The 16,070-nt window shown below is 43.3% G+C and overlaps 1 protein-coding gene across 1 annotated transcript in view; it reads left to right on the top strand.

Moving 5' to 3' along the window:
• Positions 1-16,070, top strand: part of ADGRL3 (adhesion G protein-coupled receptor L3) — a 682,597-nt gene that overhangs the window by 618,898 nt on the left and 47,629 nt on the right. Inside the window, 3 exon segments of the mRNA XM_038399396.2 lie at positions 6,415-6,441; positions 10,578-10,746; positions 15,611-15,736. Of these exon segments, the coding sequence (XP_038255324.1) occupies positions 6,415-6,441; positions 10,578-10,746; positions 15,611-15,736 (322 nt within the window).

Below are 16,070 nucleotides of genomic sequence, written 5' to 3' on the forward strand. Positions count from 1 at the left end.
AGAGCCTAAGTCAATAGGATTTGTGCTCCTAAGTTATGTAAGTGCTTCAGGAAATCCCACATAGAACAGAAATAGAAGGGGTCAGGAGACTGGAGATGAAAATGATTAGAACCATAAATTGATTTCTGAGTGAACTAGAGAACGGAAAGGTTGGCACTGTTTATTTAAGGGAGAGGATGAATAAAAGGAACCTCATCCATGAGGGGGTCCTAGGCATTATGGTAATACAGTGTGTGTGTGTGTGTGTGTGTGTGTGTGTGTGTGTGTGTGTAAAATAAAAATATATAATTAATAATAAGGGAGATGTTAGAAGTTGTGATGCTTTTCAGGGTACTCATGACTCAGTCAAGTTTTTACCCCCCACCTTCTGTGAGTGGCAGAAATGCTTATACTTAACTGGGTGTCAGTTCCCTGACACCATCAGCCTGTTACCCACCTAAGCAATCTCCTCTGGGCTATGCCAGCCCTTACTCCCCCTTGCAAGTTAACAGTTGGTGTGACCCAGTCCCCAACCCCCTTTGAAGTGTTCCTCTGTACCCAACCCCTTCTCTGCTGAATACTCAGAGAGATATCAGGTCTACTGTCCCCAAGGGAAGAGTGTACGCACCAACTTGTACGGTTCAATTCAGGATCAGCACCTAGCTTAATCTCACAGCTCTGAGATATGTGTACAGTGAAAACAACAATAAGTGTATTAGCAAAGGTTCAAGAGGCATGAAATGTTGAGAAAGGATAACGGAAACAAAAGGTTACATATAAAACAAAATCATAACATGATTTCTGGAGACTAAACTTAACAAGCTAACCTTCGGTCTAGAGATGTTTATCTCACCTTAGATGTCTTCTGCAGCATTTTCAACCAAGCCTGGTTGTGATCCTGTTTTCATGAATGTAACTGCTCTGCCTGATTACTTCTTACGGGAAGGATAAAGGGGTGTCTTCCTGGCCTTCTCCTTATGTCCCCCAAAGTTCAGTGGTTGTACCCAGAGACAGGATAACCTCCTGTAGCTTATTCTGCAGTGTGTTGCCTCCCTGTTGACTTCACTCTCCCCCCTCCTTTGACTTTGTGTGTAAATGAGGCTTCCACTGTGTTGGCTTAACATCTTTCATTGAGCAGAAAATCTGTCTGTCAACTGTGCCGTAATACAGACTTTGGGAACACGTTTTTAGTAGACATAACTGCTTGCATAGTATCCGTGCCTATATTTCACAGTGGTATCAATGACCAAAGTGATCCTGACTTTCATTTAAGACCTCACATACAACATTCTTTGGTGAACCAGAATGTACAGATCGGAATCAGGATATTCTTATAACGCCCTTGCCAGTTGGCATTGTGGGATTAGGGTCACAGAAGTGTAGGCCAAGATTTTAAAAATCCCTTGCCATCCCTTCTATATCTGGAGAGCTGCCAGATGCTCTCTGCTTCGAAGACCAGGCCATTTAGTTAGCTGCCTAAATGGGGGTTTAGGAGCCTAACTTTAGACATTGTTTGGTCCTGCAAACATTGCAGGGAATACAGGAGGTAAAGTGGACACTTCTTTCTCGCAATGTAAGAACAAGGGGACCCAATGAAATTGAAAGACGTAATTTAAATTGGATTTTAAGAGATTTACACAATACATAGGTTTCAGAGTAGCAGCCTTGTTAGTCTGTATTTGCAAAAAGAAAAGGAGTACTTGTGGCACCTTAGAGACTAACAAATGTATTTGAGCATAAGCTTTCGTGAGCTACAGCTCACTTCATCGGATGCTGCCACAAGTACACAACACATAGTTAACCTATAAAACCCATTGCCCCAAGCTACAGTTGAGGCTTTTATTGGATTCAAAAATGGACTGGTTGTTTATATGGATAATAAGGCCATCCACCATGGTGTCAGATAGGATGCAAAGAAATGTGGGGATTTAGATCCTCATGTCTTGGGGCATAAGCTAATCACTAGTTGCCAGGGGTTAGGAAGAAACGTGATTAGATGGGGGTTCACAGTATTTTAAATATGGACACTCTACTGATTCCTTATACATGTGTTACAGTTTTGGGGATATCTTATGTTCATTTCACCAAGACTTGGGGTTGATTTTTATTTCCTTGTATCGTATCTAAGTATCATGCCAACATTTTATAGCTATCAGCTACGTTTTCCCTCAGTCAGGATTTGGTAATATATATCATTCCAAGGCTGTAGTCCCTTTCCTGTAATTTCTTGTGTGCAACACAGGCAATAACATTACACTAGCAATCATAACAACATACAACATCCCTGAACTTTACCAGGAAACAGGGTCTGCTCTGATGTTCAGATATTTACATGTGAGCTAATCTTCATAAAACTACTTTAGTTTTTAAATCAAAATGAAAAATAAAAATGTGTACTTAGCAACCTACATGACATGAGCCGGAAGTATGAAATCGATAGGAGTTAGGCACTTACCTTCTCAGGTGCTTTTGAAAATCCACTAAGAATCTATTGGCATCTTTAGGCACCTAAATACCTTTGAATATCTGGTCCATGGGACTTAGGCTCCTAAGTGCCTCAGTCACTTTGGAAAATAGGTCTTAGGCTTGTAAGTCACTTCAATGTTTTGAAAATTTTACCCTTATGTGCTTTTGAAAACTTTAAGCTAAAAGGCAAATCCAATGATTACACATTTTGTTTACACAAAGATAAAACAGACCCTCCAGATACCTTGGAGAAAGGCCATTGCTACTCACTCAAAAGCTTAGAAAAGGCTGTGACAGCTGAAACTAAGACAGTAAGGCTATGTCTACACCATACACCACGGGCAGCGGTGTGTAGGGTATGTATAGCTACATGCTGCAACGAAAAGCCTGCTGCATCCATGCTGGGTTGTGTAGCTACACATGTCCGTGAAAGGCTCTGGCGGGGGAGGAGACGCAGCTCCCCGCTGCCAGAGCCTTTCACTGTTAAGAGAAAAGACTCTGGAGGGGGGAGGCAGTGGGGAAAAACCCAACTTCACACTGACTTACAAAATACAGAAAACTGGTTATGAGGCCAAAGCCTGCACACTCTTCCCCTTCACTTCCCATGGCTTATCGAGGCGGGGAGCAGACCTGTGGAAAGCACCACACTGGGGATGTGTGGAGGGAAAAGGTTGCCTCTTGCTCTACCTAGTCACTGCTCCACCTTCTGCAAAATATCTGCATGGCCCCTATCAGTGTGGCCATGGGGACAGGGGAACAGCCAGGAAAAGCTGCTTTAAGTGACATTCTCCTTTCCCCAGCCGCAAACTGGCTAGCTGAGCTGCTGAAGAAGACCACACAGAATGACTGGTCCTGTCCCTTTTGTCCTTCTTGTCTTGACCGTCTCTGCAGTGATGCTTTTTGTGGCTCCTCCTCCTGGGTAGCTGGCTAAAGTGTGCTGCCTGCTGCTTTCCTCTCCCCTTGCCCTCTGCTAGGACACACTGTGGTCTGCACTAGGGGTTGCTGTCAGCTGGGTAGTGCTGGGAGGCTGCCTGTCCTCTGCCTGGGTACCAAAGTCCCCAGCTGTAGCATCAACAGGCAATAGCAGGGGTCTGTGTGGGGGCTGGCTGGCTGCCCTGCTGCTCTCGTAGCCCCTCTGAGGCAGAGATGGTGCAGTGCCTGGAACCCCAATTCAGCCCCTCCCCTAAGTTACAGACAGAGCCCCTGCTCGTGGAGGGAGACAGAAACCAACAGGCCCTCAGAGCAGGGGCTTGCTCTGTAGACTATTGGTACCAGTGGTAAGCTGCCTTTACTCTGCCCTCCAAACGGGAATCCTACCCCATTCCCAACTCCCACTCCTTTCCCCAGTGAAACAGCCCACCGATAGCCTCCCTCATGGGCCTCAACCCAACAACCCTCAGGCTGATTCCTCCTGTCTGGCCAGTTCCCAGCCACCACCCTACCTCAGTGGTGAGACCCTCACATTGGTGCTCACTGCTTCCCTTCTGCACCCTTTGCATCTGCTCCTGACATGACCCGTCTCCCCCAGTAATGAGGAGAGAAGCCACACCAAGAGTATAGGCCGGGGAATGACACAGGTGTTTCCTGGCCTGGAAGGATGATTCAGGGTGGGACTCACTCCAGCCAGGAATCCCAGCTGTCAGAAACCTCCCTCATCCTTTACCCTCCCTTCCCAGCCTCCAAGGCTTCCCTACTAGAAAAAAGTCCATATTATGAAGTCAGGTGTTATCCCCTGGGAAGCAGCTTTTCATCAGAGGCAAAGCCAATCTAGCTATCCCCAAGCATCTGAACACAGCAGAGATCTGCATGTAACCATGACAGTGACTTCTTCTGCCCCCAGCCTGGGCCTGCATGCTGCCAAGCAGCAGAGAGGCCACATGTCGAGAAACTGGCCATCCTCTAGTGGGTGAGAGCATGGCTGTAGTGGAGGGAGGCCAGCCCAGGGTGCACAAGATGAGAGATGGTGGTCGGATGCTGGAGAAAGCAATGGGGAGATGACAAACCACCATCACCATTGGGCTGTTGTACCCCCTCCTCCTCCTTGTCCAGCTTGAGCATTCACTCAAGCTGTGGTGGGGGGGTGCATCCACCAACCCAGTGGTGTTGGTGATGGTGTGGAGGCGAGAGTTGACTCTGGCATGGAGTGGGGTGCAGTGGAGTTAGCAGAGCTGTGAGTGGGGGCGCAGGCAGCCTGGCTAATGAGTTCGGCAGAGTTGCTGGACCGGGACTGGGGGCAGCTATCCCACCTCGCTCGGGGCCCAGTCCTGATCTCACATCCAGGTATTCCAGCGACTTTCCTGGAGTTACTCCCAATGGACACAGGGAGAAGAATGCGGGAGTGGAGGCTGCCAGTGATGGAAGGGCACATGGTCCCCTTTGGAGTGGCCGTGTATTGTGTGCCTGGCCAGCTCAGCTAGCACTATGTGTCCTCCCTGCACCCCCACCCTGCGACCCCCAATGCCCACACTGGCACACACAGCTCACCCGCCCAGCACAGGGACAAAGCTGCCATTAGCCAGCCATGGCATGGTACAAAGCCCCATTTCTCCATACATTACACTAACTCAGCCACGTATTGTGTACAGTTTGCATGAAATGCAGGGCTAAATTCCCACACTAAGGGCCGAATTCTGACCCCCATTGATGCCCAGAGGGAGTTATGGGTATAAATGAGAGCAAAAATTGACCGTGAAAGGCTGCATACCATGACCATTATGGAAAGGATAAGGGAGAATAAGAAATATGGTGATATTTCTTTTTGAGCTCTGATAATATGGAATTGGTAATATCAAAACCTTGGCTAGGATGATTTAGTTGGTATTGGTCCTGCTTTGAGCAGGGGATTGGACTAAATGACCTCCTGAGGTCTCTTCCAACCCAAATCTTCTATGATTCTATGAATTGGTCCCTTCAGACATGACAGATTTCTGATACTAACATCAACCAAGGGAAGTCTCAACAGGACAGTCACACACACATGCAAGCCTGCGAAGCTGTCACTGGGCATGAGATGAACACACTGAACCTGGGTCCCTCTCTTGTACCAGTGCCAGCTGCTGCAAGAGGTCATGGTATCGAAAGTGGAAGGCACCAAGGGGAGAAGAGGGTAATCCTGGGACCTGCCTTGCTCTCAGTTGGCATCAATGAAGCCACACTGATACAGACCACGGCAGCTAAGTGCAGAGTTAGTCCTAAGAGGTTCAAGTGCTTCCACTAGAAAAATGGCTGCAAATAATCGTGTGTTCCAGAACCTTATTTCAAACAGGCCATTTTAAATTATTTGTAATTGGCTAAAGTGAGGTTGTGTCTCCATCTTGTTTGATGAACAACATTGTTCCCCCTCCCTGCTCTCCATAAAATGGAAGTAAATAGGTAAACATTTTCCTATTTTCTTGCAATCAGTGGAGACGGTTTTAGACTATTCTAATGCCATTATCTTTAAAAGAGGGCAATGTTGCAGTCTGACTCTTAAATAGGGAACCTGGGAGTTACAATTATGAAAAAAACTAATAATAAAAAGATAAGGCTTCTATAGTACATCCTAATACATTGGACAAAGAATGCCTAAGGTACAGTGAAGCTTGCCATCTAAACATATCAAAGTTTTCCAGGATGACTACATTAGATTTCCTCTATTAATGTTCTCCATAGACAGCAATGATTTTTTAAAAAAATAGATTTCTACGTCAATTGAAATTTTATAAGCAACAGAAGAAGACTGCGGTTGGGGAGCTACAGAACTCAGGGAATGATGGCTACTTTCATAAGTGATGCCGTGATTGCTGTTGTAATTTAGATCCTCTGATAAGTAAACCAGTTTGGTCAGTATCTGAGGGATACACCTGAGGAGGAGGCTGTGGCATTGTTTGTGGTAGGCTGGGAATAAGCTTTGGTTATTTCTTACAAAATATCCTTTCTGGCATTATATTCTAATGTTGGTGTTCTTGTCTTTGTCTATGCATTCTTTAGCTATGAGGATAACAGACCCTTCATCAAGTAAGAATGACCTGAATGGCTGATAAATCCCATTTATCAGTGTGGTCTCATGAACCAGCTGGCAGATCAATATTGAAAAATCATTAAAGCTTCTGTCATTCACGTTTGAGGCAGAAGAGCAAACTGCAGGAAAATGGCCAGGCATACAGCTTCTATGCAGAGTAAACATGCTGCATATGCATTGCCAAACAATTGTCACTTTATCTGCTTCACAATTCTTGATTGGACATCACCTGAATTCACTGCAAATGTTAAAGCAATCTTGTGTAGTACAGACTTGTTATAACAATAGCAGCTTTCTTGTTTCATTACACTCTGTCTCTCTGTGCATCAAGTGTGTTGTGCTGGTAAGGAGAGCTTTGGCTTGGAATTCTTAATGCAATTTAGGGGTAAATTTTCAAAGTGATGCATGGGTATTAATCCATATAACTCCTATTGAAGCTAATGGGGGCTAAATCTCTATGCAAGGCTTGGAAAAAATGTCTCCTTACAGATGAGAATGCACAGTTGTCACAAATTGTCAATTTCAGGGTTTCAATCATGCCAGCATTTTATGTTTTGTTTTTCCATTTCTTTAGAATTGAATTATAAAAAAAGACTGTGAAAAATTTGTAACAGAAACACAAGTCTGTACAAAGAGCTCAAAACAAAAGGAAGCAAGAAATTTACAAATTATGCACTTTATATCAACATTTCTTGTCCTGCAACCAAAAAAGAAAAAAAAAAGAGAAAAAGTAGAATAATGGAAGCATAACAACTTTGCAATAGACTTTCAGTTTGTTCTTCTGGTGAAGAGTCCTTTGTGTTCATTTTTTCCAGTACCATTGTCATATTCTCTTTCATTTTTCAGTTCTTTTTTCAAGGGTAGGGGATGGAACAATTTTATGCAGTTTCCACCCCCTCTTTACCTCCAGGTCTGTTTTCTACATCAGAACTTTGTATATTACACAGTTTGTGCTGCGTGGCTCCTCTAACCCAAAGATTCCTTTCAGCTGCTAAGGTAGCATATTTCTGTTACTACCATATAAACGGTTCACTCTTTCCTATGCATCTCTGTCATCTGAGGTGCTCTCCTTAGACTCAAAAACTGGATGAAACTGGAGACAGGGCAATTTTCAATTACCATTTGGGTGATTTTTAAACGATCAAAATATACAAGTACACAAGGGAAAAATCTTTGTTTCTGCATTATTAGTTTTTTTTGTAAAAATGACTTGATTTTGCAATTAAGATCATAATGTGGTCTCCTTGCTGGTGGAATCTTGGCAGGAAAAATATTTAAAACAGCCAAGCTATTAAACTTTATCAAGTGACTGCTTTTCAGAAGGATTTTGAGACTGCATTTTTAATTTGCATAGTGCTAAATATTTATTCACAGAATTGACTGGAAATGCTTCAAAGGAGTTGGTTCTGGTTTGCTAGATATATAATAGGGATTTTTTTTTTAAAAAAAGCTGTCTAAATAAGTAGTTACCTCAGGGGAGCTCTTCTGGTCGCATGGATAAATAATACATAATCGCATGGAAGATCTAATACTGTATTTTTTCTAATATTTAAAGAAGAACAATGAGAAACATGAACACAACAAGAGTGTGTTTCTGTTTAGGACAAACCCTTATAAAAGCACAGGGATTCAAAGTGAAGGCTGACATGTTGTCCTAGCAGCATGACTACGAGATTGGCATCTCCGACTGCAAATGTCTTGGCTTTCTCACAGGATTTTTCACCAGCTCTCTCTCTCTCTCTCTCTCTCTCTCTCTCTCTACACACACACACTCACACACTCACACACACACACACACACACACTCTCTCTCTCTCTCTCTCTCTCTCTCTCTCTCCCCCCATCCCTCCCCTTCCCTTAGCAGAATGCAAACCCAACTCCATTCTATCTCAAGCCAAGTTTTTTTCAAGTCTGCAATGTCTGAGCAGGTTGAAAATTAAGCAGAATTCGAGCTCACTCCTCCCTATCAGGACCTTGATCCTTCAAGTCCTTCTGCTGTTTCCAGTAGATAGCTCAAAGCTGTTTCGCTCCAGGACTTAAGTAAACAGAGGCACAGATGAGGTGAAGCATTATGATATAGGCCTCCATGCTTAGGGGAAGTCAACCCAAAGCTTCTCTCAAAGAAGAAGAGTTAAAAAGAGGAGAGATGCGAGTGGAGAATGAGCATGTCTGGGCAGGCTTCCAGGCCTGAGTCTCCTCATACCTAAACCAGGTTTACATACTATAATTCCATTCGCTTTGGTGGAGTTACTTCTGATTTACACCAGTGTAAACGAGAGGGAAACCTGGCCCTTGGGCTTAAGAGTGATCCTCAACTGAGGCTGCTTGCCCTGCACTCCCCACTTTGGCCACTGGGTGGAAGTTCATGTGGTTCCAGCAGAGTAACACTCTGATTAAGGTCCAATCCAGCCTTCACTGAAGTCTGTGTGATGACTCCTATTCATTTCAGTGGGTGCTAGAGCAGAGGCTAAGTCAGGACTGGGTTCCCTTCTGCTCCCAGTCCTGCTCTTCACGCTTTGACTTTTGAGTACCCCTATGGAGGAGGGTATCAACCCCTCCATGTGACTTAGCATTTCAGTGTGACTTGAGATAGCTTCGCCCCTTCCTGGTTGGCGGTTCCAGCTCTCCTTACACTGAGTTAACAGAAGTAAAACATACCAGCTGACCTGTTTGTCCAAAGCTCGGAGCACTTTCCTTAACAAGGACAAGTGCAGCGTCCTGCATTTAGGAAGGAAGAATCCCACGCATCGCTAAAGGTTGGGGACCGACTGGCTAAGCAGCAGGTCTGCAGAAAAGGACCTGGAGATTACAGTGGATGAAAAGCTGGATATGAGTCAGCAGCGTGCCCTTGTTGCTAAGAAGGCCAACGGCATATTGGGCTGTATTAGTAGGAACATTGCCAGCAGATCGAGGGAAGTGATTATTACCCTCAATTCGGCACTGGTGAGCCCACATCTGGAGTATTGGGGGGCTAGGACACATGACTTATGAGGAGAGGCTGAGGGAACTGGGGTTATTTAGTCTGCAGAAAAGAAGAGTGAGGGGATTTGATAGCAGCCTTCAACTACCTGAAGGGGGGTTCCAAAGAGGATGGAGCTCGGCTGTTCTCCGTGGTGGAAGATGACAGAACGAGAAGCAATGGTCTCAAGTTGCAGTGCAGGAGGTCTATGTTGGATATTAGGAAACACTAGTTCACTAGGAGGATGGTGAAGCACTGGAATGGGCTACCTCAGGAGGTGGTGGAATCTCCATCCTTAGAGCTTTTTAGACCCGGCTTGACAAAGCCTTGGCTTGGTTGATTTAGTTGGTGTTGGTCCTGCTTTGACCAGGGGGTTGGACTAGATGACCTCCTGAGGTCTCTTCCAACCCTAATCTTCTATGATTTTAAGCAATCTTGGTTTCTCAAAAAGGAAAAGGCTGTGAACCGATGTCTGGAGTCACTTCTTACCCCTGCAGCCCATCCTAGCAACCCAAGTGAAATGCATTCTTGAGGGGAAGCAGCCACACATTGAGAATATTCCTCCACCCACCATTACACTTCAGAACAAAACTCTGAAGTAGAAGCACAGAGAGCTTCCCCTCACCTGCCCAGCCATGTGTGGTAGTTTTACCTTGTTTTAACTGGCAATGGTAAAGTTTACCAACAAATCAGAAACAAGGGGAAAAAACAGGAGTAAAGGTGCCTTAGTGACTGTTAAATAGGGAGCATTTAAAGAAGCTAATCCAACTTCACCAGTGAAACCAGTGGAGGCTAACAAAACAACTCCTTAAAAGTGTTTTTTTTCCTCAGCCATTTGCAGAAACGGCATCTACATATCGTTTGCATATTCACTGCTACTGCGTAAGAAATGTTTATGGTACAAATCTGCTTTGGTTAAGATAAATTTCTGTCCTCATAACATTTTCATTTTTTGTATCTCTCCTCAAGCTCAAAGATTAGTAAAGTGCATGGAATTTGAGAAGCGCTTTTGTCAAAAATAAACAAAAAACCCAACACCTCCTTGTAACTCTATCTGATTATTTTTTCTTCTGCTAAAATGATAGTGGAATATAATCACTGCTAGTAGATGTGCTAATTCCTCTATGTATCAAAGACCAATTCCTTTCTATATTTGTTTTCTTTCTTTCCACAGGTCATGGGTTATAGGCGCAATAGCCCTACTCTGCCTCTTAGGACTGACCTGGGCCTTTGGACTTATGTATATTAATGAAAGCACAGTTATCATGGCATATCTCTTCACCATTTTCAATTCCCTGCAGGGAATGTTTATATTCATTTTCCATTGTGTCCTTCAGAAAAAGGTAAGACAGATTATTCCGCGCTTCATAGTAGTGATGCAGGGTATTTCGTTGCCTAACAACCACACTATAATGTTACCAATGTGCCTTGTATTTTTATTGAACAGACTTGTTTCTGTTTACATAATAAGGACTATATTTAGATTGGAAATTGGAGAGATGCATGAGAATGACATGCTAAATGAGATGCATGGCTCTGGCATATCAACAATCAGGATGTTGGAGATCACATTATCGAATGCAATACAAAATGCTAGCATGTAGTTTGGAGGGAGAATGTAATACCCGTGAGAGTTGTTTGCATTTTAGAGGCCTGATTCTCCATTCACTTACTCCACTGTTTCACTGAGACAACTTCATTGGCATCAATGGAGACATCAGTAACATCAGTGAATTTCCTTCTGATTTGCATGGGTATAAATGAGAGAAGAAGGGGGCTGTGTACCTTGGCTTAATTTAATACAAGAAAGCACTTGAGAATTGCCTGTCTATATAGATGCACATATTAGGTGTTTGTTTTAATAGGAACTGCTTATTTTTTTTAAGGGGAAGATTTTCAAAAAGTTGAGGCACAAAGGTCCTATGGCATTGTGCGAAATATATAATAACTGTTCCAAAAAGTCATGCAGAGTTTTTTAAGATCCATTTTTTACAACATGGAAATTCAGGAGTATGAAAGCTCTTTAAAAAAATTAATTTCTTCTACCGATGTTAAATGTACTTCTGGAATAATAAGGCCAATTTCTCTGTTCAGCTTAAAATAGAAAAGAATGTAAGCACTTGTAAATGTAGGCTTCTATCCTGCTTCATGACCTGTGTGGCTGGACAACAACAATGTAGGATTGGGGTCTTGCTGAAGTTTGATCCTGTTCTCCACCTACGGGCCACATCCAAAGCCAATTGAAGTCACTTGAAAGACTCCCATTGACTTTAGTGCGCCAGGATGTAGGGGCTTGACCTTGCACCATTCAAGTGAATGGGTATCCTCCCATTGACTTGAATGGGAGCAGGAACAAGCCCTTGATGAGCCTAAGTGCACTGCATTGCAACTGGTAGGTTGACAAGTAAAGCCTTGGCCATCAAGCTGTTTGGAAGCAGTTTGAGAACCAGCTGTGCTAAATCATCATGCTTTTAAACTGGAGAAAGAAACTTGGAGTCAGATTTTTGTTCCATGTCATTTCATCTCAAGAGCGATCATTATAACAGACTTGAATGCTTTAGTTAAAATCCAAATTTGTGATAATGATTCTAAAACTTTTTAACTTTCCTGCATAATAATAAAAACGTAGGAAGAAGCTGACTACCTTAAGGAGACAGGTCAGCTGAACAAAGCACATACTGTCAGAAACATCTTTAGGCCCCAACAGTATCTGCAGTTGGCTGAGGAGCCATAAATGTTCTGGAGAATGCCACCTAACTTTAGGCTACTGTTTATGAAAATCTTGACCTAAAAGTTAGAGCTGCTATTTAGCATCTCAGGTAGCATAATGCAGCAACATGGACTGCACAGTATAGATTGGTTTCAAGCATTTCATGAAGGTAAGAAACTAAGCAGACCTATATTTGTATGTATATTCATACGCCAAGCATTTACTGATGCTTCGGCTGTACTGGCATCAGGCGCATGATGTGTTGTTACTGTTTTAATGATAATGACACAACTCAGCAAAACACGTCAGCACGTACCTTATTTTAAATACATGAGTAGCTCCATGGAAATCATGAGGATTATTTATATGCTTAAAGTTAAGCGCATGCCTAAATGCTTTGCTGGTGTATACTCAGTAAGAGCAATGTAGTTACTTAGTCACTTTTAAGCAGTCATATTGCTACAACCCAAGTTAAAAAAAAAAATAACCAACATTTTCCACCAAATCCACTGGGGTTTAGAGGAGAAAAGAAAACTCTGCTTGTAAATGGGCTGAAATGAATCAATGGCATTTTCACTGAAATGTGGAGAAAATTACAGAGCTTCTGAGCCTTAAGGAGAGCCAATTCTTCTTTATTACAGCATGTGTGTGGAAATGTTCATTTGACCTTTTAATAAATGAATCATTAAGGGCGAGATTGCGATTCCTTATTCACATTGAGTAGCACTTTACTCCACAGGCAGTCACTTTGTCGTGGGGCATCAGGCATTACTCAGCCTGAGTAAGGGGAATCAGCCTGTCGCATATTAGGCTTTGTAAATTCTACCATCTATATACATAATCTATAAAATAGAAAGGAATCCTGCTAATCTCAGTCAAAAGAGCAAACAGGGATGGCATGACCATGCCCTTGTAACAATTCTCTGCTGTCCTGTTCAAAAGCATTGGCATTGGATCTGTGCATCTGTTTCAGTGTTGTTTGTAGTATCCTCTAAGCTGTATAACGATGACAAAAGAATGCAGTTATACCCCGAGTACCTATACACCTTCAGTGCCTCCTGAGGTCAAAGGCCTGCCTGCCTTTCCAGCACTGACTATGAGAGGGCATCTGATAGAAGTGCAAATCTTGTTGTGGGTTACCGCTGCGCTATATTTCTAACAATTGTCTGAGCCTTTACTAGTCTATATATACCACGTGCTCAGGTCCCATGGGTTGTGTTTACACTGCCTTGTAAACCCGGATCTGTGGGACCCAGGCGTTTCCAAGCCCATGCCTCAGTATCCACATGCATTATAAATCTGAGTTACAGCTGCTGGACCCAGGTGCAATAGTGCTGGAATTAGGGGTGCTGTGGGTTCTGCCACACCCCCTGGCTTGAGGCAGTAATAACAAACACCAAATACATGGTTTCCATGGCTACCATCATCGGCGCCAGTGCTAAAAAAATTGTTCCAGCACCTCTGCCAAGGTCTCCGAGCAGTGCTAACGGAGCCATACTGCAGTAGACAGACCTTCTGACTCAAGTCTGTGGCTTGAGCTGCATCCACACTGCAAAACGACAGGGCTTTGATCCGAGTCTCAGCAGGACTTGGGCTTGGATCCAACCCCCAAACCTGAGCCAGAGCCCAGGCTTGGTGTGCACTGTAGATGTAGCCATTGACAGCTTTATGTGCTGTCCTAAATAGGGATTCTTTTGTGAGCCTAGGCACCCCATTGCTTATTTTGGAGATTCTGATGCCCTTACCCCAGTCTAGTAGCACTTATTCCATGCATAGTGCCTTTGACTTCAGTGGATCTGCCTGTAGTGTATTCGGCAGAAGGCCCATATCAGAATCTGGCCCATTAAGTGCTAATTTCAGCAGATGCTACTGAGGTGTGGGTTGTGCTCTTTCGGTGTTTGTATATTTCTGTGGAGATGGGGGCTTTATTTCTCCATTAAACTCATTTCAGCTCTCAGTCTTTTGGGTTTGCTGTGCTCTCTGATTCTTTAATGATTCTAGTCAGTGTTTCCTTTTATGAAGTTGGATTTCTTTCTAGTCTGTGTTTCCTGTACACCCCGTTGCTCTAACTCTCAGCCCTCTTGCAAATGTTTGTTTTCTAGCAGAGCACCGCTTAATGGTATTATAGCATTGTGGCCATTCCAGCTCTGGATGCCTATTTTACACGCTTTGGCCAGAATCTCTCCTCTCTCATGCCAGTTTTACAACAGTTAATTTCAGTGCGGTTACTCCTGATTTATGCCAAGGTAGGAGAGAGGAGAATCCAGTCCAGTCCCTGGATCTTGGGAATCTCTTTCCCTGAACCAAGGAGTTGGGAGAGGGAAAAAAACCATTTTCTGTCTGTCATGGACTGGGAAATCAGCACATAGCTGCAGTGGGAAGCAGTCGGTGGCTAATTAAAGGAATTGAATTATTTTCTCTCAGCAAAGACCTGATTAGGCACTCGAGAGCACATTGGGCACTCATGGTATTGTGTTTGTCTCAAGCGTTTATGGAAAGGCCTAATAGAAAAAAAACCTGTAATCTGCTATTTAAATAATCGTTACACAGATAGGTTTCTGAAATGCCCATAGAAAGACTGGAGAGAGATTTAATCAGAGAGCAGTGAGCAGTGTGCTCGCAGACTAACCTCTGCTTTGTTTCCTACTGCATTTATATTTCACGTGGAGAAGTAAAGTGGCTTTTTTTTCACATTTGTGGCACAGCCTGAGATCACCCAGCTCAGCAGATGACCCATTTTCACTCTGGCTTCTCCCTGGTCTCCATGCATGCTCAGGTTAAATTATACATATACTCCAAACTTTTGCAATGCCTTGAACCTCAGGTGGGGTATGTCAATGTAGTTCCATTGAAGTCAGGAGAACGACATCAATTTCTGCCAACTGAGGATCTGGCTCACTTTTTGTGCTAGAGAAATTACCCCATTAACTTCTTCTCAGTCTTGTCTGTTATATCATAGGTGCTTTAGGGGGACATTTGCACCGTTTCCACTAGTTCTGCACACAGAAGAATTCATTTCAAAGACTGTCAGTTTCACAGTTTTCTGGAGTTTGAATACATATATGAAATCAATTCCTCTTACATGTTACTTTTTTTTGTAATTTTCTTCCTAGTCCCCTGCCAGAAGCAATAACTTGTAGCACCATGATGAGCCAATATGCCAGTTCATATCAAATCTATGAAGATATTAATTTTCGGGCATAAATAGAATGTCTTTAGTTTCTCTCATGGTGCTTTGATGTGCCTCAGAGGTAGCTAAATTCTACTGATATCAGTGAACCACTTTCCTACATAAAAGCAGTCCCTTATGACATCATAAATGTAGAGCTAATCTGTTAGGAGAACACTGTTGAAAGTTGTAATGGAATTCTTCTAAATGCACAGAAACAACTATAATTTTAATGAATCACAGAGGAGGAAAAAAACTGTTGAAAATCTTAAGTCTCAGGCTGGAGAGGGAGTTGCCCACTAATGGAAATTACTGTTTAATTGGCTAGGTACGTAAAGAATATGGAAAATGCCTGCGCACACATTGCTGTAGTGGGAAAAGTACAGAGAGCTCCATCGGCTCAGGAAAAACATCTGGGTCACGGACTCCTGGACGATATTCCACAGGCTCACAGGTAAACCGTGTGTGTTCACTGGCATGGAATGCTTCTTACCTCCCTGCTAATATAGTTCTTTGCATCGGGTGATCTGTAGGCAAAGGATTCATTTCTGGAAATGAGACATCCTCTCGGACAGGTACATCACTTCGTGCAGCAACAATCCATCAGTCGAGGAGGCTTGTAAAACTGATGGGAGAATAAGCTGCTGATAAAATTGATTTGATAAATGGGTAGCTCAAAGACTTTCTGTTTGTTATCATTCTTTCACTTCTGAACATCTTGGGGCACACTCTGCTCTTTGTTATAGGAGTGTAAACTGTAGCAGTTCCATTAGAAGTCAAAGGAGCTG

Source organism: Dermochelys coriacea, chromosome 4 (assembly GCF_009764565.3).
Source record: "Dermochelys coriacea isolate rDerCor1 chromosome 4, rDerCor1.pri.v4, whole genome shotgun sequence".
Lineage (NCBI taxonomy): Eukaryota > Metazoa > Chordata > Testudines > Dermochelyidae > Dermochelys > Dermochelys coriacea.